Source organism: Callithrix jacchus, chromosome 7, assembly GCF_049354715.1.
Source record: "Callithrix jacchus isolate 240 chromosome 7, calJac240_pri, whole genome shotgun sequence".
Lineage (NCBI taxonomy): Eukaryota > Metazoa > Chordata > Mammalia > Primates > Cebidae > Callithrix > Callithrix jacchus.
In genome coordinates this window covers 97,080,906-97,106,926 of record NC_133508.1, presented here as the reverse complement: position 1 = coordinate 97,106,926, position 26,021 = coordinate 97,080,906, and the positions used below count along the sequence as shown (strand labels likewise).

The 26,021-nt window shown below is 37.2% G+C and overlaps 1 protein-coding gene across 2 annotated transcripts in view; it reads left to right on the top strand.

Annotated features, from left to right (window-relative positions):
- Nucleotides 1-26,021, top strand: part of C7H1orf87 (chromosome 7 C1orf87 homolog) — an 82,058-nt gene that overhangs the window by 2,962 nt on the left and 53,075 nt on the right. For both annotated transcript variants that reach the window (XM_002750886.6, XM_009001348.5), the window contains exon 3: nucleotides 15,860-16,094. In XM_002750886.6, the coding sequence (XP_002750932.4) occupies nucleotides 15,860-16,094 (235 nt within the window). The remainder of the gene's footprint in view (nucleotides 1-15,859; nucleotides 16,095-26,021) is intronic.

The following is a 26,021-nucleotide window of genomic DNA, read 5'->3' as shown; positions in this document are numbered from 1 at the left end:
ATTAAATCAGCTAAATTAATTGTAAAATAAAAGATGCAGTTCTCTCTCTCCTATTATACTATAAAAACGGGTATTTTTTAAGGCAGTAAGACAGGCCCTTGGTTTGTTTGTTGTGTTTCCTATAGATTTCATGTTACTGTTGCTGGGATGACATAGGATAACTAATATGCATTTCTAAAATATTCTTGTGTGTTTAAAACTAAGCAATTCTTAAAAGGCTTCTTGTTGCTCAGGTAAGGAAAGCACTGCCACTGTCATGTCATTCATGTCACAGAATCTGTCTTCCCAAAAGTGTTTGTCCTCATAAACCAGGGCCTCAAGAGGGTGTTTACTTTGGGTTGAATAAGTAGAACCCATCAGTAAAAATCAACTTAAGAAGCATAAGTAAGCATCAAAAAAGAAAGGTGTCTCCAAAACGAAAAAAAAACATACACAATTTCCTGTAGGATATGTGTTGATGATGGGATAGTATAACAGACCTGAAGGTGGCCTTTCAGATGCAGCCCACTATGTTAGCTTACTAGGGCTGCTGTAATCACATACAACAAACTGGGTAGCTTAGAACAACAGATGTTCATGGTCCCAAGTTCTGGAGGCCAGAAGTCTGAAGTCAAAATGTCCATAGAAGGTGCCTATGAAGATGCCAGGGAAGAACCTATGTGTCCTAGGCCTCCTTTTGCTTCTGGCAGTTACTTGGCTTGTGTAGCATATCTCCAAGTATTACATGGCTTTCTCCCTGCATCTGCATCTTGTCCAATTTCCCCTTTTTATAAAGACACCAATCCATTAGATTAGGGGCCGACTCTCATCTAATATGACCTCATCTCAACTCATTACCTCTGTAATAACCATATTTCCAAATAAAATCATATACTGAGGTATGGGGTTAGAATATAAACACAGGAATCTTGGCAGGGCCATAGTTCAACCCATAACAACCAGTCTCTCATTTTTCAGATAAGATGAGATAACTAAGGCCTCAGTGGTCTTAAAGTGAGCTCCTGAAGTTCCCAGCTGATTATTAAGAATTAAGACTGGAATGGAGCTCTCCTTCCCTCTTTCCTTAAGTTAAACTGTGTAATTGTTCACAGATCAAAGAAAAATACTTATCTTTAGTGTACATATGTTTCATAAAGGAGATTAATCTGTAGGCTTCAAAGAGTGAAACAAGTTTCCTCTCGTTTGTGCCATCATCGTCTTTCTCCTACATCTCTATACAGCTTCCAACCTAGTTCTCTGTCTCCAATCTTCAGGGTCTCTAACTGAAACTCAAGCTTTGCTCCTGAATATGTAGTCCATGGATCTCCAGCATCAGTTTCCACTGGGAACTTGTTAGAAACAGAGCCTCAGCTCCCTTCCTCATGTATGAATCAGAATCTTACTTTAAACCTGGATTTTCTGGTGACTCCCCTGCACCTTCCAGTTTGAGAAGCCCCATTCTCAAGTATGGGCAGTGTGATCTTTCTAAAATGAAAATCTAATGATGTGCTGCTACCACCAAACCCATATTTGCCTGCCCCACCTGGGGGTACCTGTAACGCCCGTAAGGATGAGTATATGCTTACAACTTCTTATGCATTTTTGTCTCCCTATTTTACTGTAAATCATATGTGCACAACTGTATCCCCAGAACACAGGATAAAATCTGTACATGGTAAAAGCCCATTAAATAAATTAGACTAACATGGCTGCCAAGAAAAATAAAGGTCTAGAAATATAATGCTTAATTACTTTAAATAAATCCAAATCTAAAGGCCCATGCTGTTAAAATAGCATGCAGATGTTACTATGGAACCCTTATGAGTAACGTGCCATGTGACAGGAGACAAGTATTCTCATTTTCAAAAAGGAGATAGAAGCTAGTAATAATACTACAGAGTCAGGGGCCTCTGGGCAATTTCTGGCAAAACTTTAGGCCAAAGAATTAAATATATTGGTTGTGAAAATAAAACATGAAAGTGATGATCAACAGGAGTAGGTAGGCATTGACTAAAATAGATTATGCCAGAATGGTTCCATTCCCATCATGGCCCAAATGAAGAGAATGTTAAAGACAGTAGGCGTTGATTTGCGAGCCATTGGGCACATCTTTTTCACAAAGGCCTGAAGAAGCAAAGCAGATGACTCTAGATTGATAGTGTTGAGATAAGTGATACACCACCAAAATGGTGATGGAACAATTGATATAAACACAACTTGCTGGAGGTGGGGACGATTTTGTGTGTCGGATCCTGTTCTTATTCAACAGTTTTTAATACACAATCAAAGGAAGATAGACAAATTGTTTTAGTAAATCTACAGGTAGCAGAAAGCTGAGAAGCTTTGGCAGGGAAATAAGCTAACCAACAAGATTAAATAAACAGAAATATAAGCAAAGGTTATCTTTGGAGAAGTGTACATGGAAATGGTTATATGGAACAAACGTTCAGGTACTGCCTTTCTTCGAGCTTAGCATGAGTCAAGGGTATTAAGATAGAGGGATGTGGAGGCTCACGCTACACAGAACTCAGTGGAGTACTGCACACTTTAGTCTGGGTGCCACATTTTAGGCGGAACCCTGGCACATTAAAGGTGGGGGCAGCAGAGGGCATTATGAATGATCCATTAAACAGAATAAAGGCCTCAGAAATAATGCCACACATCTACAAAAGTGTAATCTTCGACAAACCTGACAAAAACAGCAATGGAGAAAGGAGTCCCTATTGAATAAATGGCGTTGGGAAACTGGCTAGCCATATGCAGAAAACTGAAACTGGACCTTTTCCTTACACCTTATATAAAAATTAACTCAAGATAGATTAAAGACTTAAATGTAAAACCCTAAAACCATAAAAATCCCTAGAAGAAAATCTAGGCAATACCCTTCAGGACATAGGCATGGGCAAAGACTTCATGACTAAAACACCAAAAGCAATGGCAACAAAAGCCAATGTTGACAAATGGGATCTAATCAAACTAAAGAGCTTCTTCACATGAAAATAAACTATTATCAGAGTGAACAGGCAAATTACAGAATGGGAGAAAAAAATTGCAATTTATCTATCTGACAAAGGGCTAATATCCAGAATCTACAAAGAACTTAACAAATTTACAAGAAAAAAAATAAAAAAACAATTAACCTTATCAAAAAGTTAGCAAAGGATACGAGCAGACACTTCTCAAAAGAAAACATTTATGCACCAACAAACATGAAAAAAAAGCTCATCACCACTGGTCATTAGAGAAATGCAAATCAAAACCACAATGAGATACCATCTCACGCCAGTTAGAATGGTGATCATTAAAAAGTCAGGAAACAACAGATGCTGGAGAGGATGTGGAGAAATAGGAACACTTTTACACTGTTGGTGGGAGTGTAAATTAGTTCAACCATTGTGGAAGACAGTGTGACGATTCCTCAAGGATCTAGAATCAGAAATAGCATTTGATCCAGCAATCCCATTACTGGATATATACCCACTGGATATATATTACTGGATATATATCCAAAGGGTTATAAATCATTCTACTATAAAGACACATGCACACATATGCTTATTGCAGCACTGTTCACAATAGCAAAGACTTGGAATCAACCCAAATGCCCATCAATGTTAGACTGGATAAAGAAAATGTGGCACATATACACTGTGGAATACTATGCAGCCATATAAAAGAATGAGTTCATGTCCTTTGCAGGGACATGGATGAAGCTGGAAACCATCATTCTCAGCAAACTAACACAGGAACAGAAAACCAAACACCACATGATGTCACTCATAAGTGGGGTTTGAACAATGAGAACTCATGGACACAGGGAGGTGAACATCACACACCAGAGCCTGTTTGGGGGTCGGGGGCAAGGTGAGAGATGGCATTAGGAGAAATACCTAATGTAGATGACAGGTTGATGGGTGCAGTAAACCACCCCTGCATGTGTATATCCATGTAACAAATCTGCACATTCTGCACATGTATCCCAGAACATAAAGTATAATAATAATTTTAAAAACAAAACATTGGTAATTCATGGGAGGATGTCAAAGTAGCAATATTAACAAGAGTTTGGAATAGGTTGAATCATGCATGACTTTGAGGGTTCCAAGACTTCGGTGGAGGAAGTCACTCCAGGTGTGGTGAAAATAATAAGAACTAGAATTAGAAGTGGAGCCTGAAGATGGGACTGAATTGCTGCAATCTCATCATAAAACTTGGGTAGATGAGGAGTTGCTTCTTATAGATGAACAAAGAAAGTTGTGTTTTTTTGTTTTTGTTTTTTGTTTTTAGTTTTTTGCAATAGAATCAAGTCCTGGCAAAGATGCTGTGAACATTGTTGAACTGACAACAAAGGATTTAGAATATGATATAAACTTAGTTGATAAAGCAGCAGCAGTCTTTGAGGAGATTGATTGCAATCTTGAAAGAAGTGTCCCTGTGGGTAAAATGCTATCAAACAGCATCATATGTTACAGAGAAACCTTTTATAAAGTGATGAGTCAATGGATGCTGAAAACTTCATTGTTGTCTTAAGAAATTGTCACAACCACCACAACCTACAGCAACTAAAACCCTCATCAGTCAGCAGGCATCAACACTGAGGCAGGCCCCTCCACTAGCAGAAGGGTTAGGACTTGCTGAAGGCTCAGAGATGATTATTGGCATATTTTAGTAGTAAAGTATTTTTAATTAAGGTATGTGCATTGTTTTTTAGACAGTGCCATTGCACATGTACAGTACAGTGTAAACATAAATTTTATATGCACTGTGAAACCAAAAACAAGTATGTGAATCACTTTATAGTGATACCTGCTTTATTGCACCACTCTGGAACCAAACCACAAATCTCTGAGGTTTGCCTGCAATTTGCATTGATATTTATAGCCAAGAAATGAAAAGTTCTGGCATTTTCCCATGTGATTGCCCTAGAGCCCATATTCTTTCATTTTCGAATCCCCCAAAATGCTTTATAATAATAAATTCTTTGTGAGTTGTCTTAAACATCTTTAAGTGTTAATGTTAACAGTTTTAGAAATTATTGCATACATAGAATTCCATCCACTTCTTTTTCACAGATATTAACTGAGCATCTACTGAGTGCCAAGCCTTGGAGACACAGAAGTGTACCTAAAGTTCTAGTGATATTAAACACATAATAGACAGATAAACAATGACTATTCATGTAGAGATAGTGCAATAAGGAAAAATAAAAGAACCTAAGGATCTATCAGCTCTTAAAGGGTGTTCCCAGAAGCTGTCTCTGAGCAAGAGACAGTTGAACTGAGACAGTGTGGAGATAAGCAGCTAGAATTATGCAACGAGAATTATCCCAAGTTAGCTAGCAGTGAGCTAAGAGTAGTCCAGCCTTAATCCAAGTGGATATGGCTCTACCAGATTTAAACTCTCCGTAAAGTTAATAGTATCTTCTTCCCTCCACTGCTCCAGAAAGAGGCTGCAACTATTCATGGGCCTCAAGTTTGCCAGATATTGGGCATCTGGCATTCTCATTATTAACTGTTACAAACAGATGGCACCTAAGTTGACCACCTGGAGCCAAAGCAATATATATATATATTTTTTTTGTATAAGGTTGCCTCACGCTTGCCTCATTACATTAGTCAGGAGCAGAACTAATAGGATATATATATATATATATATATATATATATATATATATATATATGAGTTTATTAATCATTAACTCACATAATCACAGGGTCCCACAATAGGCTGTCTGCAAGCTGAAGAGCAAGGAGAGCCAGTCTGAGTTCCAAAACTGAAGAACTTGGAGTTCAATATTGGAGGGCAGGAAGCATCCATCAGGGGAGAAAGACGTAGGCTGGGAGGCTAAGCCAGCCTAGCCTTTTCATGTTTTGCTGTCTGCTTTATATTCTAGCTGTGCTGGCAGCTGACTGGATGGTGCCCACCCAGATTAAGGGTGGGTCTATCTTTCCCAGTCCACTGACTCAAAAGGTAATCTCCTTTGGTAACACCCTCACAGACACACCCAGGATCAATACTTTGCATCCTTCAATCCAATCAAGTTGACACTTATTATTGGCCATCACACTCATAAAAACTAGAACATCATCCCTCACCAGGAGTACAATGCTCAGTATCAGGGAACCCATATACCTGCTGCTTTCCTGCCTCTGAGGTCCAGACTGCACTAAGTGATACTACAGGTGTTAACCTCCATCCTAGTGACTCCACAGACCTACAGAGGAAGTAAATCATCCAAATAGCTGAAGAAAGAGCATTCTAAGGAGGGAGAATAGTCAAACAAAGCCTCTTGGTATGTTTAAGAAAGAGCAGGAAAACCATTGTTTGTGGAGCACATTGGGGAATGGGGAGAGGTGCAGGAAATAAGGTCAGAGAAGCCAGCGGGGCTCAGATCACAGCCAATGTGGTCATAGTAGGAACTCTGGATTTTGTTCTAGGTAGTCTGGGAAACCATTGGAAAATTGAAAGCAATGATCCTAACATTGTATTCATGTTTCCTAAAAGATGCTTCTGCCTGCTAGTCGGTGAGTAACTTGGGAGTGACACAAACAAAAAGAGAGAAAGCATTTAGATAGTTATTATAATAATCCAGGCAGGAGATGGTAGCATTGAACACTTATAGTCCCTACATAAACTATGGGAAAATTTTGTGATTGAAAAATGTAAGTATCCCATTTATTATTTTTTTAGAAATAACTAATCAATAAACCTTATCTTAGTTTATTACTTTTCTCACTATGTAATCTACACAATAGCTGAATATCTATGAACTCAATCTCTCATTAAAACTGAACAATAATATCACAGAAGATAGTTATCTCAATTTTTACAAGTTCAAAATGATAAAGTAATACGCTAAAATCATACCTCTATTAAGCCCTTTCCACTGCGTTAAACTGCTTCTGTATTAATATCCTAGAATCATTTTTGTTTATGTGTTTATTCTAGGCTCTGTGAGAAGTATAAAGAAGCATAATATACTGTTGTTCTGGTCATAAGTCTGTAAATAAGAGTACAGAGCATTGTGTGAGCGAATGTTAGTTAAATGTTTCAGAAAACTTGTAAGCGCCCATTGGTTCCAAATACTGAGACTATGAGGTCACAGTTACTTTTACCATCTAAATCGATATGTTTTTAAAAATATAATACAAAGTCAAAGTCAAAAACAAAATACTGTTTACAACATATGAGACAGAAAAATAATTAACTCCTAAATGCATAAAGAGCTTTTCCAAATCTATGGGAAAAAGATAAACAGCCTGATTTCAATTATGGGAAATAGACCTAGACAGGCAATAGGAGAAATAAAAAGAAACAACGGTTATGTGGGAGGAGATTCAACCTGCATGACAATAAAAGAAATCTAAATAGTCATGAAATATTATTTTTTATAAATCAAATTAGGAATGTTTTTATAATGAATATACCCAGGACTGGCAGTTGTTTAGAGAAAATACTCATGATAATGTATTTTTTAAAGTGCACTTATTGAAAGCCTTAAAAATGTACGTGCTGCCAGGCGCAGTGGCTCACCCCTGTAATCCCAGCACTTTGGGAGGCTGAGGCGGGTAGATCACGAGGTCGAGAGATTGAGACCATCCTGGTCAACATGGTGAAACCCCGTCTCTACTAAAAATACAAAAAGTTAGCTGCGCATGGTGGCACGTGCCTGTAATCCCAGCTACTCAGGAGGCTGAGGTAGGAGAATTGCCTGAACCCAGGAGGTGGAGGTTGCGGCGAGCCGAGATCGCGCCATTGCACTCCAGCCTGGGTAACAAGAGCAAAACTCCGTCTTAAAAAAAAAAATATATATATATATATATATATGTGTGTGTGTGTGTGTGTGTGTGTGTGTGTGTGTGTGTGTGCGCTTTAGCCTAAAATCTGTATCTAGGAATCAATTCTGTGGAAAGGATTATGGATGGGTGTAATGGTTTGGTTTCAAAGATTTACACAAAAATGTGTATTGTGTCTGGGTCCCAATAGGAAACAGGTTATACACTCAAACCAGCATGGCTTTAGTTTAAAAGGACTAATTACAAAGATGTATGCTGAGATTAAGCGAACTGCAAGGTATGTATGGTGCGGAAATCGTGGACTAGAAGCTGCAAGGTTGGTAGGAACACTAGGTCTGAAGAGAGGAGAGGAGGGGAGTACTGCCGAAACTAAAGGAAGTATTCTGTAGCTTGGGCCATCTTGAGAAAAGTAGAGTGACCTTTGGTCAAGAGACACAGGTAGCCTGAGTCAACCTTGCAGGGAGGAAAGCTTCTCCTGCCAGGGCTACCTATTGCCCCAAACCACCAGAATCATGACATAGACACTGTTTTTTCTCAGAAACAGGATCTCAGACCATCACCCAGGCTGGAGTACAATGGAGGGATCATAGCTCATTGCAGCCTGAAACTCCTGGGCTCAAGCAATCCTCCTGCCTCAGCTTTCCAAGAAACTGGGACTTGCAGGTGTACACCACAATGCCCGGCTAATTTTTTTTTTTTTTTTTTTTTTGGTAGAGATGGGGTCTGACCAAGTCATCCAGGCTGGACTGGAGCTCCTGGTTTCAAGTGATATTCTTACTTGGTCCTCCCAAAGTATGAGATTGTAAGTGTGAGCCACTATGCCCAGCCTCACGGACACTGTTGATAGCGTAAGTTCACCAAGGTCAATTTTCTGTGGTTGAAAAGGTTGGTCAGGATATAGGTGCAAAAGCAACATCTCCAGCAGAGCAGCAACATTTAAATTATAAAAATTTGGAAGGCCGGGCGCGGTGGCTCACCCCTGTAATTTCAGCACTTTGGGAGACCGTGGTGGGTGGATCACCTGAGGTCATGAGTTCTAGACCAGCCTGACCAACATGGAGAAACCCTGTCTCTACTAAAAATACAAAATATTAGCTAGGCGTAGTGATGCATGTCTGTAATCCCAGCTACTTGGGGGGCCGAGGCAGGAAACTTTCTTGAACCTGGGAGGCGGAGGCTGCAGCGAACCAAGATTGCGCCATTGCACTCTAGCCTACGCAACAAGAGCAAAATAGAAAACAAAATTTGGAAACCAAATTAATGTTCAACAATATAGGACAAGTTAAATAAACTCTTGCACATCTATATTGTGAAATACCATTAAGACATTTAAAATGTTGGTGTAGAGATAGAAGTATTGGCCTGTAGATATCTGCATTATTTTGTCAATTGGAAAAAAGCAGGGTCCAGCCCTGCAGGGTCTCATGAGTGTTCTTTTGTGTGCAGAGATAAGAGAGTAATTCAGCTGGGCTCGGGGGACCACTACTACCGAAGGCCAGAGTCCAGCAATGGCCCCGAATGCCTGGACACGCTGATATTTATTGTATACAAGGCAAGGGGGCAGGGTCAGGAGAGTGATTGGTAGGGGTCAAGCAAATCACATTCTAACAATACAGCAGGGCCACGTGGGTATGGTTCAGGGGGTCACGTGGGTACAGTACAGAGGGCCCCTCTCTCTCAGGTAGCCACTTCAAGGAGGGGAGGCACACACGTCACTATCTTTCTATGCACTTATCAGAAAGATCAAAAGGCCTTTAGGATTCCTCTATTCTTATTTCTCGCAGCTTCTAAAAATTTACAGGGAAACATCTGGTGGGAAAGTGGACAAGGATGGTGACCATTGGAGTACAGCATCATGGAGAGGTGTTTAAACCCTTGGATGTCTGCAGGCTGGCCTGACTAGTGTCCGACCTTCCTCAAGAGCTGGCAGAGCACAATTTTCTCAGAAACTCCCCAGTGAAAGGGAAACTCCCCCTCACGGCCTGCTAAGCAACTGGCGCCTCCCTAGACGCTGGCTGGTGTTACTGCAAGGCCTGCCTGCTAAGTAACAGGTACCTTCCCAGGTGTTAGCCTTACCGCAAGGCATTTATTCTCGCCTCCTGATCACTTCTCACAATGTCCCTTCAGTTCCGAATTATATTTCACCCGATTATGTCTATAGTATAAGACTAACGTGTTCCTGCACTAAAGCAAAGATTAATAGAGAATAATGATGTAATAAGATTGATTATATAATTGATTATGCGATTGAATCTAATATCTATTTGGTGTCATTTCTATAACTAAGTAATCAGTAAATATATAATTGCTATAACTAAGTAACCAGTAAATCTATTTGCTATCACTTTTATAACTAAGTAATCAGTTATTTATTATGCTGGGACAGATTGTGCCTTCAGTCTCTTGCCATAGTATCTGGGCGACTTTCTTCCTGCAGAAAAATTTTTTAAGAGATTAGAAAGGTTGATTACAATCAATCTGTGTTTCAAAACAAAACGAAACTTCCCGTGTGTGTATATGGAAGCTTTATATAAAGAAATACAATAATATTTGGCCAACTTTAGTTTTGCCAGCTAAGATTTTTGAGATAACAGATTTATATTGATAGAGTATATTTTTTTAAATCCAACATCTTTTTATATATTCCTGATTTAGTTCAATCTGATTAAACAAAATAACATAGCAATAATGATTGCTCCTCATTCCCATAGACCATGTGAATGCATCCAGACGTGATGCAGAGAACTGTTTATGCTGCATCCTTTCAGAGTATGGAGAGAAGACCTGGCTCAGAAACTGTGCCCTACGGCACAGAGATCATTGGTGTACAGGCCAGGCAGTTGCACCATCATTTTGCTTAGACTTGCAAAAGCAAAACAGGAGAGAATGCAAGTACAAAAGACATTCAATTTCAAGCCATTAAATATTGGCTCCAGGATTTACATTTTAGCTGATAAACAGTGGCTCCAGACTGGCAAAGCTGCACTGTCCGTAAAGCTCTTGGGAATAATCCACCTGAGAAAGTTACGATGCAACAATGTTTGGTGTTTTGTTTTGTTTTGTTTTCTGTAAAATTAAGGAATGTGATTGAGAAGAATCCGGCTTTATCAGAACAGATTTTTAATACAAATGAATCTTTGCTTTTTATAAGGGGGGTGATTTCTAAAATTTGTATTTACTGTGTTTGGTAAATAACAAGGTGGCCAGAGAGATTGCATTAATTATCTCTCTTTTTATCTATTTGAATAAATTTTCTTCAGTTTCTATCTATTACAAAACCTCGACTTTTTGAACTTCAGTTTTGCCTGTCAATAAAGAAAGTTTTGGGAGTCCAGAGAAAGAAGCATGGCTTTGTACCTGAGTGATGAGGAGTGTGTATATAAAGGAGCTAGCCCTTTAACTCATGATTCACATAAAATTGCTATTTGTCCAGGGCTGGTGGAGAAACACCAGGCTTGGTGCTCAATATTTTATACATTTTATCTTGATGAGGATTATTTTTTCCCATCTTGCAGCTGAGAACCTGACAATCAGAGATTCTCAAAGTCACACAGCATGAAAGAATTTATGTGTGGTGGCTGACACACACAAGCATCTAGATAGAGCATATTAGCTAAAATAATTACATTGCTAACAAAATAATTCAAGTATAGATTTGGGAGTTGAATGAAAGTATTTTTAAGATCTTTCTGAAGACTAAATTTCTGTGATATTAGTACATGGTATGGCTCCATGGCATAAAACAAAGAAAAAAGAAAAATCCTTTATACTTAGACACAATAACATTAGCTGCATTAGCACAGGCTTCACATTTCAGCTTCCCTGTGGCGTTCGGTGAGTTTTTTCAGCTGTACTCCCCTCCCATTTCTGATTTTATTTTTTATTGTCTTTTTAAAAAGAGAAAAGTCTAGTTGTCTTGATTATCTCTTATTACTTACAAATAAGAACATGCTTTCATTTACTGAAATTAGATCCCCATTCACTGTGTTGGCACACTCTAGACTGTCTTCTCCAGAGGGTTTAGGGCCTGTTAGATGGCGCACAGTTGGAAATTGGTGGCATTGAGTGGCTGCCAAGGCTGGCAGACCTTTAAGATGGCATCTGGTGACCTTTTGCTGAGCCCCCTGGGTCCTTCATTTGAGATTTTATGTTCTCAGCAGGGGTGTAATTCAAATCAAATGTGAGATCTGGTGAGCTGGAGTTATATGGGAGGTGGGGCCAGCGGGGGATCCCTACCTTGCTTTGGGCAGAGGATGCTACTAGACGCCTATGCAATGTTTCTTTCTAACCCTGAGACTCTGTGCTCTAGTGGAGGGTGACTCTGATGGGCTGGTTTGTGGAAAGAGCCCAGCGAGAGAGGGAATGATTGGACAGTTTTCTCCTCATTTATTTATCATCCAGCAACACAGTAATCCTCACTAATTGCTCTCATTCCTGGATGACACTAAACTCTTCACAGCACCCCCAGAGCAGCAGCTGAGGTCAGAAGTACATATGCAGAAGCTAGCTGTGTCTTGCTTCCACGATAGTATTGATGACTTTTTTTCCCCCTTCTTTTGAATGGCAAATTTCTATTTCCAGTAATGTAGGTAGATAGTACACAAGCCCAGAAGAAAGACCTGTGAGTTTGTGAACAACATAACAACCAATGCGTGTTGACACATTGTTTGTGCTAACCACAGACACATGCCGTTTCTCAGCTAGAGTCATTTTCATAATTTTGAAAGGGCTATGTATTTTTTTAAATACAGCTTTTACTTGAAACAGATTTAACAGGTTATTTTTGGTTTTACATCTACAGTGGCTGTTTTAAAAGACAGGCAGATACATTTTACATTTCTCCAGCAATTCTGTCCTGACACTGCCCACAAAAGGATTTTGAAGGTGATTAAAGCAAAGATAATCCATTGTCCTTGCTTTTATCCAAAAGAGTTAACTCCCTGCCCCATGACCATTTTTGCCTTCAAATCTTGCACTTCCTACTTTGGTTACTTGCTCCTGTACTTTCAGCTCCTCACATAATCCCAAACCTCCATGGACCTTCCTCTGACTCTACTGGCAATAGGATCGGAGTCTGTGCAATGAAGTAGACAGGTTTAAATCCTGGCTCCCCTACTGAAAAGCCATGTAAATGGAATTAGGCCAATCACATCAAATTTCCTGGTCTTATTTTTTTCATCCTAAAACAAGAATAATAGGGACATCTGACTATAGTGTTGATTTAAGGAATACATAATCTAATGTATATAAATAAGTACAGTGTGGCTGTCATGTTAAATGTTCAGCAGTACTATTATTTTTGTAACCATTGCAAACCACAGTTATTTCTGTCTCTTATGAACTTCAAATAGTACTGAATCCTTGCAATGGCCATTTGGCATTTATTTATGTGCTAACTGGATATGTTTCATATTACCTACATAAATTTTATACCAATCTAATACTTTATAGAAACATAATATACCTATGTTGATATAAAAGTATGCATCATAAGTCTACCACTCACTGAATTTTCACAAATGTGATATACTCGTGCAAGGAATATCCAGATCAAGAAACAAAATAGTACCAGCATCCCAGAAATCCATTAGGCTTTCTTCTGGGCTATACATCTCCCCTCAAAGGTAGCCACTATCCTGACTTCTAGAATCAAGTTTTACCAGTTCTTAGCTTTATTGTTTGCATTCTCTTCGGGCAACCAAATGAAATTTGAATTTCTTAAGGGCAGGGAACATATATGTTTTCTCTCACTGAAGAAACTATTTGTCAAATATACAATCTCCTTCTCATATTCCTATCTTGCATTATTATCATTTGAGTGTGTTTTTCTGGCAAAGCCCCAGTTCTGTGCGAGCCCCACTGTCTGCCTTCTCTGCATGTCCACTAGGACTACTGGGTGAAGTGCTCTTCACTCTCTCAAAATGATTTCACAAAAATCCAGTCTCCAACCTCTACTGGCCGCTCAGTTAGCCCAATCAACATGTCTTATTTTTCTGATTATCTCTCTTCCACTCTTCATAGCAGCTCTCCTGAACCATCTGCCCTTAATTCAGACTTTTTATCCCACCCCAGAGACCCAAGGTAACCATACCTTGTTATCAGAGAGAAAATTCAAGCTGTCAGCAACTTGATCACTCTCTTGTCACCAAATGTATGCATTTGCCTACATCCTCACCTATTTTCCTACAACCGTATCCTGAGGTTTCCTTTCTGCCTCTGTCCTCTCAATGACTCCCATATCCTTTGGTCAAGGTCCATCTTATATCATCAGTGATATCCTCTCCTTTTCTGTAGTTCAACTGGATATTCACCATTGGCATTTCAACAGGTTAAACTCCCTACCATCTTTGCACATGATAGTAACAAAGTCTTATCTGAAACCCTAAATTCCAGATCAATCATCACCCCCTCTTTCTCCCTTCGTGCAGCCAGACTTCTTCAGAGAGGTCTTTATAGTTCCTGTCTACAGTTGCTTATCCCCGCTCTTTCTTCAACCCACTTCAGTCTAGCACCCACATTACCTCATTGAAACTCCCCATACCAAGATTCCTGACTCCATCCTTATGGCTAATCCAACGGACTCCTCAGAATTTTCCTTTCTCAGCAGTATTCAATACTGTTGCCCTCTCTCTGGAAACATCCTCTTGCTTTTCTACGAAGTCTTCCTTCTACTCTCCTGATTTCTACTTCACTGGAAATTTTTTAAACCACTTTTTAAGGCTCTTCTTTCCTCTTTAAATGTGGGTGTCCATCAGAGTTCTTTCCTAGGCCTTCTTTTCTTCTTGTGCTACCACCACCAAGAGGGTGGCTATAAAAATATAAAATATAAAAATATAAAAATACTTGACTTATTCAAATCAACAAGTATTGGAGTTCAATAAGTATTATTTAAATCGATGAATATTATATTCAGATAACATGATATGCTTGTAAATGGATATTTTCCATTGTATCTATAAATAACAGCTAGAATGTATAGACTGCCTTGTAGGTACAAGGCATAACTACTTTGAAACTTATTTTTTCTGATTATAAATAGTATTTTCTTATGTAGAAAATTTAGAATAATAATACTATAAAATATAATACGACGTGATACAGTGTAATACGATGCAATGTAATACCCTGAGTTCTACCACCAAGAGTTACTTACTGTTAACTTCTGGCATGTTGTTTTCCAGATTGAATAGGCACACATATTACACACATGCATTTTACACAGCTGAGACAATCATATTTTCACTTATTTTTATAAGTGGACATATACTTGTGTCATTAAATTATTCATAATTGTTTTAATAACCATACACACCCTATCATGAGCAAAGAATGAAATAGTCAAACAGCTACCTATTATCAACTATTTAAAAGTTTCCACATTTTTGCATTTTTTCCCTTAATACACAGGCTTAAAGATTGTTCTACAATGTCAGAACTTCCGCTTCTTGACCCTTAATATGTTTTGCCAGGTCACCCACTGTAAGAACTATATCTGTCTTCTGTGTTTAAAATGGTACCTTGTTACTGTTTTGACTGGTAAGACTTTATGTTATTAAATAAGGTTGAACCTTTAACTTCACTTGTTATTTGAACTACTTTGAATGGTCCCACAGTTTTTTTTCTTTCTTTTCTCTGTTTAATATTAAACTTAAATGAAAGGCTACCAGGAGAAAAGGACGTGTCAAGGGGAGAGGCACAGAGCAGAAGTGGAGCTGACAAACTGTTTTTACTTTCTTTTCTAAGGCTGAAAATACCTGTTACATTTACAAGTAAGAAATGTGATAACCTTTAGGGTTCAATTTTTATACTGACCATTGCTTACAGTAAGGGCTTGGGAGCAGATGGATAGATTGTGAGTATAAGGAAGAGGGCAAGGAAAAAGGTAAAGACTGAAAAGATAATATTAATAACATGTTCTTGCTATGGTTAATGATACATAGACGAATAACCAATGTTTACTTCCGCATTCCATTGTGCTGAGTTACTGCTGTTTACAACACCAAAGTAACACTTCCGTTCTCATGCCAGCCTAGTGCATGAGGAGTCTGCCTATGAGTAACAAAGTACAAAATTCTTCCTTCATAGCAATGAGAATGAGAACTTCATTACAGAAACTCAGACAATGCACCAGGAACCAATGACTGATAATGCAAGACAGATGAGCAGAGATCCCCCAGCTCCCGTTAACTTCACTGATCAGCAAACCAATGATAATCCAGATGATGTGAAAGAGAACAAGCACACAGAGAACAACCAGAAATCAGAAAACAACCAGAAACTATTAACAGGAGTACATAACAGCAGATTCCTGGATGTAAAAGTGAGTAACAAAAACTAACCAAGTTTATCAACGTAATTTATTAGGAAAATGCAAATAAAAACAGGTTCACACAAAAACACACTATACAAATGTCCATTGATACATTTTGCAGGAGATAGAAATTAGAATCATTTTTTCCATATCAAAATGAATTTCAAGGTCATTTTGTATATTGTATCTTTGCTGTCCAACAATGGAGTTGGTCATGACCACCAATGAAGTTGGGCATAACAACCAATGGAGTTGGTCAACCTATTCTGCCTGTGGTTAGCGCAGTGATACTCAGTAATACAGTGATAAGTGTTACTATACATGCAAAGTTGGGGCGTGTTGGAGGGTAAGAGTCTGTCTGCTTTTACATTATAAAAAAATAATAATTTATTTATAAAATACAATGCAATCACGTCTAATTACAAAAAAAATTATAGACCCCAAACTCTCTTGATAGAAATATATATCACTGCACTCTGTTAACAATCAACCAAGCAATTCATAACAAACTAACTTGATAATGATGAATCTATATGATTAGTAATTTGTAATTAAAAAGCAAATAAAGCAGCAATTGAAAACTGGATCTAAATCAAGGGAAAACTAATGATTCATTGATAACAAAGTACCATTTCCAAAATTGCTGAAATTGCAATTAAACAGATACATAGAGTAGGAGTTTTGCAACGCTGCCAAGCATTAAGTGGCAGCCAGATATTTTAGTAAAATACTGAATTAGAGTCTGCAGTAAACTCTAACATAACTATTTTTAGTTTGTAATTTTAATAGCCCTTTTCAAATCACTGAGCAACTAGCTAGTCTTTAGTCATATGAGAAATGAATGCCTATGGATTTGTGATCTTGTGCTCATAAGAACCATGCAAAGGATCAAATTTTGGAGTGGTTAGCAGCCTATCTATGGACCTCAGACTATACTCTGTAAGTTCTAGTTGCACACTGAAGACCAGAAATGAAAGTGACTTTCCCAAAACATGAGTGGCACAGATGGAGCTGACACTGAAGCCTCTTAGTCTCCATTTGGCTGAGTCCTTTTATTTAGGCCTTGTTTACAGCAAAAGATAGTGAATCTGCAGACGTGATATAATCCATTATGAATTTCCAAAGACCTTGGAATTTTTTATCCTAATTTTGATTCTGGTATTAATATATTTGTTGTTTTTGCTCCCAAAGAATGACCTTGGTAATATGGTTGTAAAAGACTTTATTATTGACTGATTGCTACCAGGTAAATTTTATTATCTGCTCTTTTAAATCAACCCTGTGAAGCAGATGACATTGTTATTTCTACCACCATGGCATAGATTATAAAACCAACATTCAGAAAGGATAAAGCAACTCATAAGTGTGCAGATAAGATATTTGTCTAGGTTTTCCTTTTCTTCTTTACTTAAATTTTTAATGCTCTTTCTAATTATGAAACATTGCATAATCATGTAGCAATTTTTGAAAAACAGAAGGCAAGTGTAAATAAGAAAAAAAGGATCAGCTAGAGAACATTAATGGTTTTCTTTCCCTTTCTTCCTTTTTCCTCCATTCATAGATATAGAATGAGAATCATTATGTATACTCTTTGTTATCCTACTTGATTCACTTCATATTGAAAATTCTCCCCTTGGCATGAAAAAAAAAATCACCCTACGCATCATCTTTAGTGGTTCTGTGAGAGTTGTACTCAAAACAAACACTTAGATAGATAGCATTTACTATGTGCCAGGAACTATTCTGAACTCTTTACAGATATTAACTAATGTACTATTTCCAAGCACCCAGTGAGATAGAAACTCTTACTATCTTTAATTCATGGTTAAGAGAGCTGAGAAACAGAGAGATCACGTGCCTTGCCAAAGTCATAGAGCTGAGAAATGGCAGACCCACCATTCAAGCCCAGGTTCTAGGTCCCTAGTCACCAAACTGTATACAGTCCTTTCTACAGATATAACACAGTTAACTTAACAAACGCCTTACGGGCACTTAAGCCATTTCTAGTTTTCCTCTTATATATAGAAATCTGTTTCTTGACACTCCTCCTAATACATCAAGCTGCTCATTCCTTCCATGGACTCTGCATTCACCATTACCATACATAGTATGTTCATTAGGTAAGCTGTTCTTGACCTCCATGATCTGGATTATTTGCTAGCTCTGCAGTACAGGGAGAAAATTTGCCCCTCCCCTCCCAGAATTCAACAGGGTTTCTGGTGGGAGGCTCAGCGGGGGCTAACACCCAGCCACCAAACAAGGAAGGCCTTGTGGGAGGTGTGGGGACCGACTAATTGGTTCTGTCTGCCGGGCGGGCATGTGGTGCTGGCCTGCCAGATGGCAGTCACAGTTGCCTGGTACAGAGACCTTCATTACCAGCTTGACTAAGTGGTAAATGGAATCCTGCCGCAGTTGCAAAAGCACACCAATCAGAACTCCTTCTACATCCTTATCAGTCACATATAGATGAAAATAAGCTTTCCTGCCTGGGACGTAACAGGCAATCTGGACCAGCTGAATTTGCTCCAAAAGAGAAGTTGCTGATAAAGATTGAGCTAACATGCGTGAGGACGAGCAAGTGTGAAACTCTTTTCCAAATCACAGAGTAAGTTCGAAGAGTCTCACTGGTAGGAAGTAAGTAAAACTGAAGATGTTAAGAGAATCCCTCGTTTTGTGTATTTAAGAGTAGCGAGATATCTTAGAAACAAACAAGTACAAACCTTCCTTTCACAAAGGAAGAATGAGAGGACCAGGGAGCTGAAATGCTCCAAGGTCTCACAAGAAAAGAACTTGGCTATTCTGACTGCTAGCCCTAGGATCTTTCTGTGCCTCCAAATTCTGCTTTTATGGGTATTTTTTTGAAAAAAATATGTATTGTTTATATCATTTCTCAGAAGTATCAGCTCTGCTTTCTCTCAGAAGAATAAAAAAGAATGTATGACTAGCAACAAACTCAGTAGCAAAGTTTCAAAAATAAAATTGGAGTATGCTTTTGCAACTAGCAGCATGAAAATGAAAGTGTTTGTGCTTCAATTTTAATAATTGTCACAGTTGATTGGGAAGGTGTTCTTTTCCAAGCCCTTTTGTGTGTTTTCCTTTGTTCATTCTCCACAATAGTCCTGCAAGGTAGGTAAAGGCAGATTATACTATTTTTTTTTTTTTACAGATGAATAGACAGATGTCAAGGACATTTCTACTTGGCTGTGCATTTGTAGCTCAGATTCAGCAAGCTCAAAATAGAGCCTTTGATCTTGGACTTCTGGTGGTCTGTGTCTTACAGAATGGTCTCACCCCTCTCTCAATTGCATCAGCAAGATACCTGAACATACCTCCTCTCTGTCCTTAACCCTGATATCCAACCAATCACAGAGTTCTTTAAATTCTACCTTCTTCATGTCTCTCAAATCTTCTCTTTCTTTTGTTTCCGCTGTCATAACCATAATCAGACCACCATTTTGTCTCACTAGGGAGATTTTAATTATCTTCAAACTGACTTTTCTCTCTTTAAATGTCCTCTGTATTGGTCAGCTATTGTGATAAATACTGCTGTGTAACAAATCACCTCACTACTCAGTGGTTTATAACAATAATCATTTAAGCTCACATCTGCAGATGTGAGCTGAAGCAGCTTTTATTTATCTAAGTTGGTTTTGGCTGGGTTTGGCTCTAAACTGTGGATTTGATTCAGCTCTGCTTTGTGTTTTCTTGTTCTGAATCCAGTGAGCTCCTCAAGGCATGTCTTTCTCATAATGATGGAAACGTCGTAAGAGAAAAAACTCAATCACACAAGTACATTTTAAGTCTTTGCTTTTTACTTGTGTCAAATCCACTAACATCTCATTAGCCAAAGTAAACCACATGGCCAAGCACAACATGCATGGGGCAGGGATATATATGCTATCTTTTTTAGGAGGAACTACTTGATCAAATATAGACTCTGCTTAAAACACTTAAATGCCATCATTAAATCCCCAGTGCCCTGGTATAAAGTTCCAATTCCTTGACTTAGCATTCTAGCTCAACTTTGTCTATTCTCTATTTCACTTTCATCCCCATATCTCACTAAACTGAAATTATATTCCATAGAGTTCTGTTCTTTTTCACCTCAAATCCTTTGCCTATGCTATTCTTTTTAGGTAAAATTCTCTCCCCTCCATCCTTATTTGATTAACTCATAATTATATAAGTGTCTGAACTACATAGCAGCTCTATCAAGAAGCATTACTGTCTGATTTCCAAGACTGAGGTAAATGCCTTTCCTAATGTATTTCCAAGCCAATCTGTGCATACTTCTATGGTGAATGTTGTCATACTATTAAAATAAACTGTTTCCTTCTCTGTCTCCTTCCACAAATCTGTAAGACCACTGAGAATAAGAATTGTTCCCTGTTCATTCTTGTTTCCAAATGCTTTTCTCTGTATATTGGTTCAAAGTCAACATCTAATTTAATGGGAAAACACTAGAGACTTTCTCATTTCAGTTTGAAAGAATTCAAGAGTGCCCTCTGTCTCCACTGGCTTTTAATATTATGCTGGAGGTATTTGCCAATGCAATTAAACAAGAGAAAGAAATTATAGGCATATTACTTATAAAGTAGAGGTAAAACTATTTTCAGAGTTTAAGATTGTATTTCTAAAATCTCAAGATGGTTAATGAAAATACTACTACAACAATTAAGAGAATTTGGCAAACCAGAAAGTTATCAATAACACAAATCATTAGCCTTCGTATATGGGAACAAAAATGAATCAGAAGATAAAATGGAAGAAAAGGCACGATTTACAATAGCAAATAAGTGTAGAAGTAAATTGACTAAATAAATCAAATCCCCAGGCATAAACTTAACAAGAAATGTCCAGCCTTTATGAGAATGAAACATAAAGCACTCCTGAAAGACACAAGAGTAGATTTGAACAAATGAAAAGCACGCTGTTTTCTCATACATAAAATGTTAACATAATCAAAATGTCAATCCTCCCTGAGGTAATTTATAAATTTGGTGGGATTCCAATAAAAAAATAGTATTCGGTTTTTATTTTGTTTTGTTTTACAACTAGCCAAATTGATCAGCAAGTTAATTTGGAATAACAAACAAGCTTGGATAGTCAGGAAAACCATGGAAAGAAGAAAACACAATGAGTAATGGGTAAGATACCATTCCCAGATGTTAAAACAAGCAGTCTCTGTATTTAAAATAATGTGGTTTTGGCACATGAATACATGGAAGACCAATGGAATTGAAAAGAAAAAATCAGTAAAAACCCACTGGCATATTGTAGTTTTGTATATGAGAAGTTTTAAGTTTGGTCTGCTCCTAATATACCATACATATACAGGATATATATTAGGATACATTCCAAATGCATCAGAGATTTAAGTGTAAAGAAATAAAAATATTTAAATAGTACAAGTAAACATGAGTGATTTCCTCTATATTCTGGGATAAGGGGAAATTTTCTTAACTATGACTCAAAATATAGATACAATAACAGTAATAATTTTCACCAAAAGAGTGATTATTTTCACCATATGCCAGAAACCCTGTAAGCAAAGTACATAAACACCTGACAAAGTAGGGGGGAAATCTGCATCTTGAATCATTGACAAATACATCTCTCATCTATTGAATATTCTATTTAAAATAAAGAAGAAAAAGGGCAGTAAACTATTAGAAAAATGGGCAAAATATATGAACAGGTGATTCACAGAAAGACAAATGTAAATGTTCTTTAAACATATCAAAAGATGTGGATTTGCTTTTAATAACTAGAATGTAAATTAATTCTATCCTGAAATATCATTTCTCATTAGCAAAATCCAGGAAATTGATAACATAAATTGGCAAGATCCATATATTGATAATATACTTCATTGAAAGGCTATGAGGAAACAGATAAACTGCTACAATGATAAAAAAAAAGTTAAATGGAAAAACCATTTTGGAAGGAAAATTGACAATAATTAGCAGCACTACATCTACATTTATTTTTTGACAACAAAATCTCACTTTCAGAAATCTATCCCAAAGATACATTTGAAAAATATAATATTAAAAGATTTATACTGAAGGTATGTACCAAAAAATTATAAACAACCTAAATTCCCATAGATAATGGACTTTTTGAATAAACTAAGGTACATCCATATATGGAGTACTATGAAATTGTAAAAAAAAAAAGTAGAATATATATATATATATATACACATATATATATGTGGAGTAATATAATGGGATACATTATTAATTGAATAAAAGTGAGATAGAAAAAATATATATAGATTATTCTACCAGGTATCTCTATCTCTCTATATGTATAATCTACATATACCTTATGTTTTTTAAAATGAAGGGATTAATTAAAAACATTATTAAGAAGTGGTTTTCTCTTTGGGATAGAGGCAACATGATGAAAGGGTAAAAACCGTGTAGGTTTGGCTTTGCAACCACATAAATATTTTACACTATACAATTATAAAGTAAAATTATATGTTAAGAAAATCAATTTGTAAAAATCAAAAACAAAATAAAATGAATCTGGTTTTGTTACCTTTTGGTGTATAACAAATTTCCCTAAAACTTATTCACTGTAATCAATACACATGTATTACCTTCTACTGTTTCTCAGGGGAAGGAATCTAGGAGTAGCTTAGGTGAGAGATTTTGGTTCAAAGTCTTGTAAAATTTTACCTCAGATTTCACCCATGGATGCAGTAGTTTGAAAGCTTGGTCCAAACTAGAGGATCCACTTCCAAGCTCATTCAAGTGGCTCTTGACAGAGGCCTCCTGGCTGTGTCCACAGTCTTCGGTTTTTCTCCTGTCAGCTTCTTTCTAGGCGATAGCTGGCTTCCCAAAAAATCTGAGTGACATTGATTGTACACAATCAAATTGGAAGCTGCAATAACTTTGATAACCTAATCTCAGAAGTGACGTACCATCACTTCTACAGTATTCTATTGGTTGCATAGACCAATTTTAACTAAACGTTGGGGGGATGAAGGAGACTACAGAAGGACATGAAATCAGGAAGTAGGGACCAATGGGGCCACCTTGAAAATTGGCAACCACATGAACTTAATTATATATTAATTGGCAGTAAAATCAAACAGAATGGAACTATTATAAATAATTTTAAAACACGATGACTTCATAGTATATCCCTAGTGGAATAATTACTATATGGAAAATATTTCATGAAAAAAGATATTTAAATGTTTTAAATGACCGTTAGTTGATAATGTTATTCTGTGTGTGTATATTTTGTGTGATAAAGCAAATGAGTCATTATCTTTGTTTTTATTGGTGAGGAGGACTTGTGATTTGGGGTATAGAATAAATAAAATATAGATATAGTATTCATAAAATTAAATAAATCCCCTATGGTTCTACATTTGAATCGAAAAATTAGTATGAACTCTTTTTCAAAATGTATTTCCCAGTCTGGCCATAGGAAAAATTTAGAAACAGTGACTAGTCCTAAAGCAATGAGTAGCCTTGCACCTGCATTATGCTTGGTAAAATTCCAAGAGCTAATTGCAGCTTTGAGCCTGGAGTATCTACTTGTTCCAAAAGCAATAAAGATATAAAAGACTTCCTAAGACTTGCCTAAGAAGATTCAGGATCTAACCTGAAGAGTCTCCCACAGTTGAAAGTAGCATAATTTGGGCATCAACAAAAATAATAATTGCAATAGATTGAAACACATTAAATATGCTTAAATGTATACATTCATAATAATTTTAAAAAACAAAAACTCATTGGTCACCTCTGAAGAATGTTAAGGAACAAACATTCCTTATTTGAAAAAAAAAAACAGTAAACAAAAAACCAAGCATTTATTCAGTTTGCCATTTTCTATGCAAACTGTACTGAAGTGATAGTTGAAGGGACGTTTCCCTTTAAAGAACTGTTTCTGTTAATAAATGAAGAAGTAATGGGGGGATAAGATTATCAGCATTTTGCAAAGACCTAATAAAAAAAAGAAATTAAGCAATGCATATAAGTGCTTGTAAATATGACCCAAAAAGACAATCAGACAACATTTGCTTCCATGGGGAAATATACCACATATAAAAATGTCTTGCCAAATAAAAGTGAACTTGAATACAAATAAGACTTTAGATTTAACTACTATTTTACAGGAAATAAGTGGAACTTTTTCAAAAAACAGCATCGGGATGCCAGAAACAAAATCCAGACTGTGTAAAACTCTGCAGTGCAGACAACACAGCTTCTTCAACAATTGCAAGAAAAAATAGTAACTAAAGGGGCAGCGTGTGAAGACTAGACATTTAAAAAGATGTAAGGCTGGATGGAGTGGTTCATGCCTGTAGTCCCAACACTTTAGGAGGTCAAGGTAGGAGGATTGCTTCAGGTCAGGAGTTCAAGGCCACTCTGGGCAACATAGCAAGACTCCATCTCTACAAAAAACTAAAAACGTTAGCAGGTGTGCTGGTGTGCACCTCTAGTCCTGGCTACTTGGGGGCTGAGACAGGAGGAGGATTGATTGAATCTAGGAGTTCAGACCAGGCTGCAGTGAAAAAGAAAGGAAAAGAAAGAGAGAGAGAGAGAGAGAGAGAGAGAGAGAGAGAAGGGAGGGAGAGAGGGAGGGAGGGAGGGAAAGGGAGTGAGGGAGGAAGTGAGGCAGGGAGGGAGGGAGGGAAGGAAGAAGAGATATTAACCTATTGCAACATATTGTTCTTATTATGAATGTACAAGCTATAAAAATAAGATTTACCAGACAACTAGGGGATTTTAAACACTGATTAGACATTTGGTGATATTAAGGAATTACTGTTAATAATGAGAAATTATTTTAAGTGTTATAATGTTATTGTGTATTTTAAAAGAGTTCTTATTCTTGGGGCAGTGGTTCTCAAACTTCAGTGTGCATCAGAATTATCGGAGGACTTATTCAAACACAGATTTCTGTGCCCCATCCCACAACTTTTTATTTAGTGGGTCTGAGAAGGGTCTCAAGAATTCTCATTTCTCACCAACTCCCAGGTGAAGCTGAAACTTCAGACCCAAAGACTACACTTTAAGAACCACTACTTTATAAACACATGCTGAAATAATGTGGACATATAATACCTTGTCTGGCTTCACTTAATCTCTTGTAGGGGTAATGCGGGTTTAAATAAATTAAGATTGTCAATTGATCATTGAAGCTTGGGGATGAGCACAGGGGGTCTCATCATGCTGTTATCTCTACATGTACCTGCGCTTGAAGTTTCCAAAAGTAAAAGTTAAAATGTAAATAAAATATACATTTTTACAAATATGAGTAAAATAGTCAAATGATTAATATTGATATGTATTGTATTAATTTGTTTAAAGCACATTTCAAAATCATGTTACATATAATATTAATTTGGAAACACCTTTTTTCTAAGTCTACATTTCTTAAAAAAATGTATCAGACCTTTTAATTGATGTTTCTCATGGCTGTCTTCATTATCACTAGTGCCGATTTTTGAGCCATTTAACAGCTTTCTGGAACACCCCAGTACCTTGGTCTAAGTGTTGAAGAAACAACTTTTCACATCTGCAATTAATGCTCTGTCTGGAAATTTTCTCCCAAACCACAGCTATCCATTGCATAATATTAAGATGATTTGTTGTGTTCACTTCTCTCGAAAGAGAATGTGCATGATTCCACACACACTCAAAAATAGTTTTATTTATAAGCAATCTTTAAAAGACTTGTTTACATTTCCAACTCTTACAAGTTCCAACACCCCCAGAAGAGTTAGTAAATCTGTGTTAGATTTCTGTGCTTCATTTGCACCAGTTCTTTCAGGCAAACATCACACAACTAGGATTGACTGAAGTCACTTCAGGCTATGGTGTTGGTCCCCAAGTGGTATTTTGTGATTCAAAGTAAACCAAATGAGGGAAACCTATGATATTAGAGACTTTGTAAGTGCTCTGACAA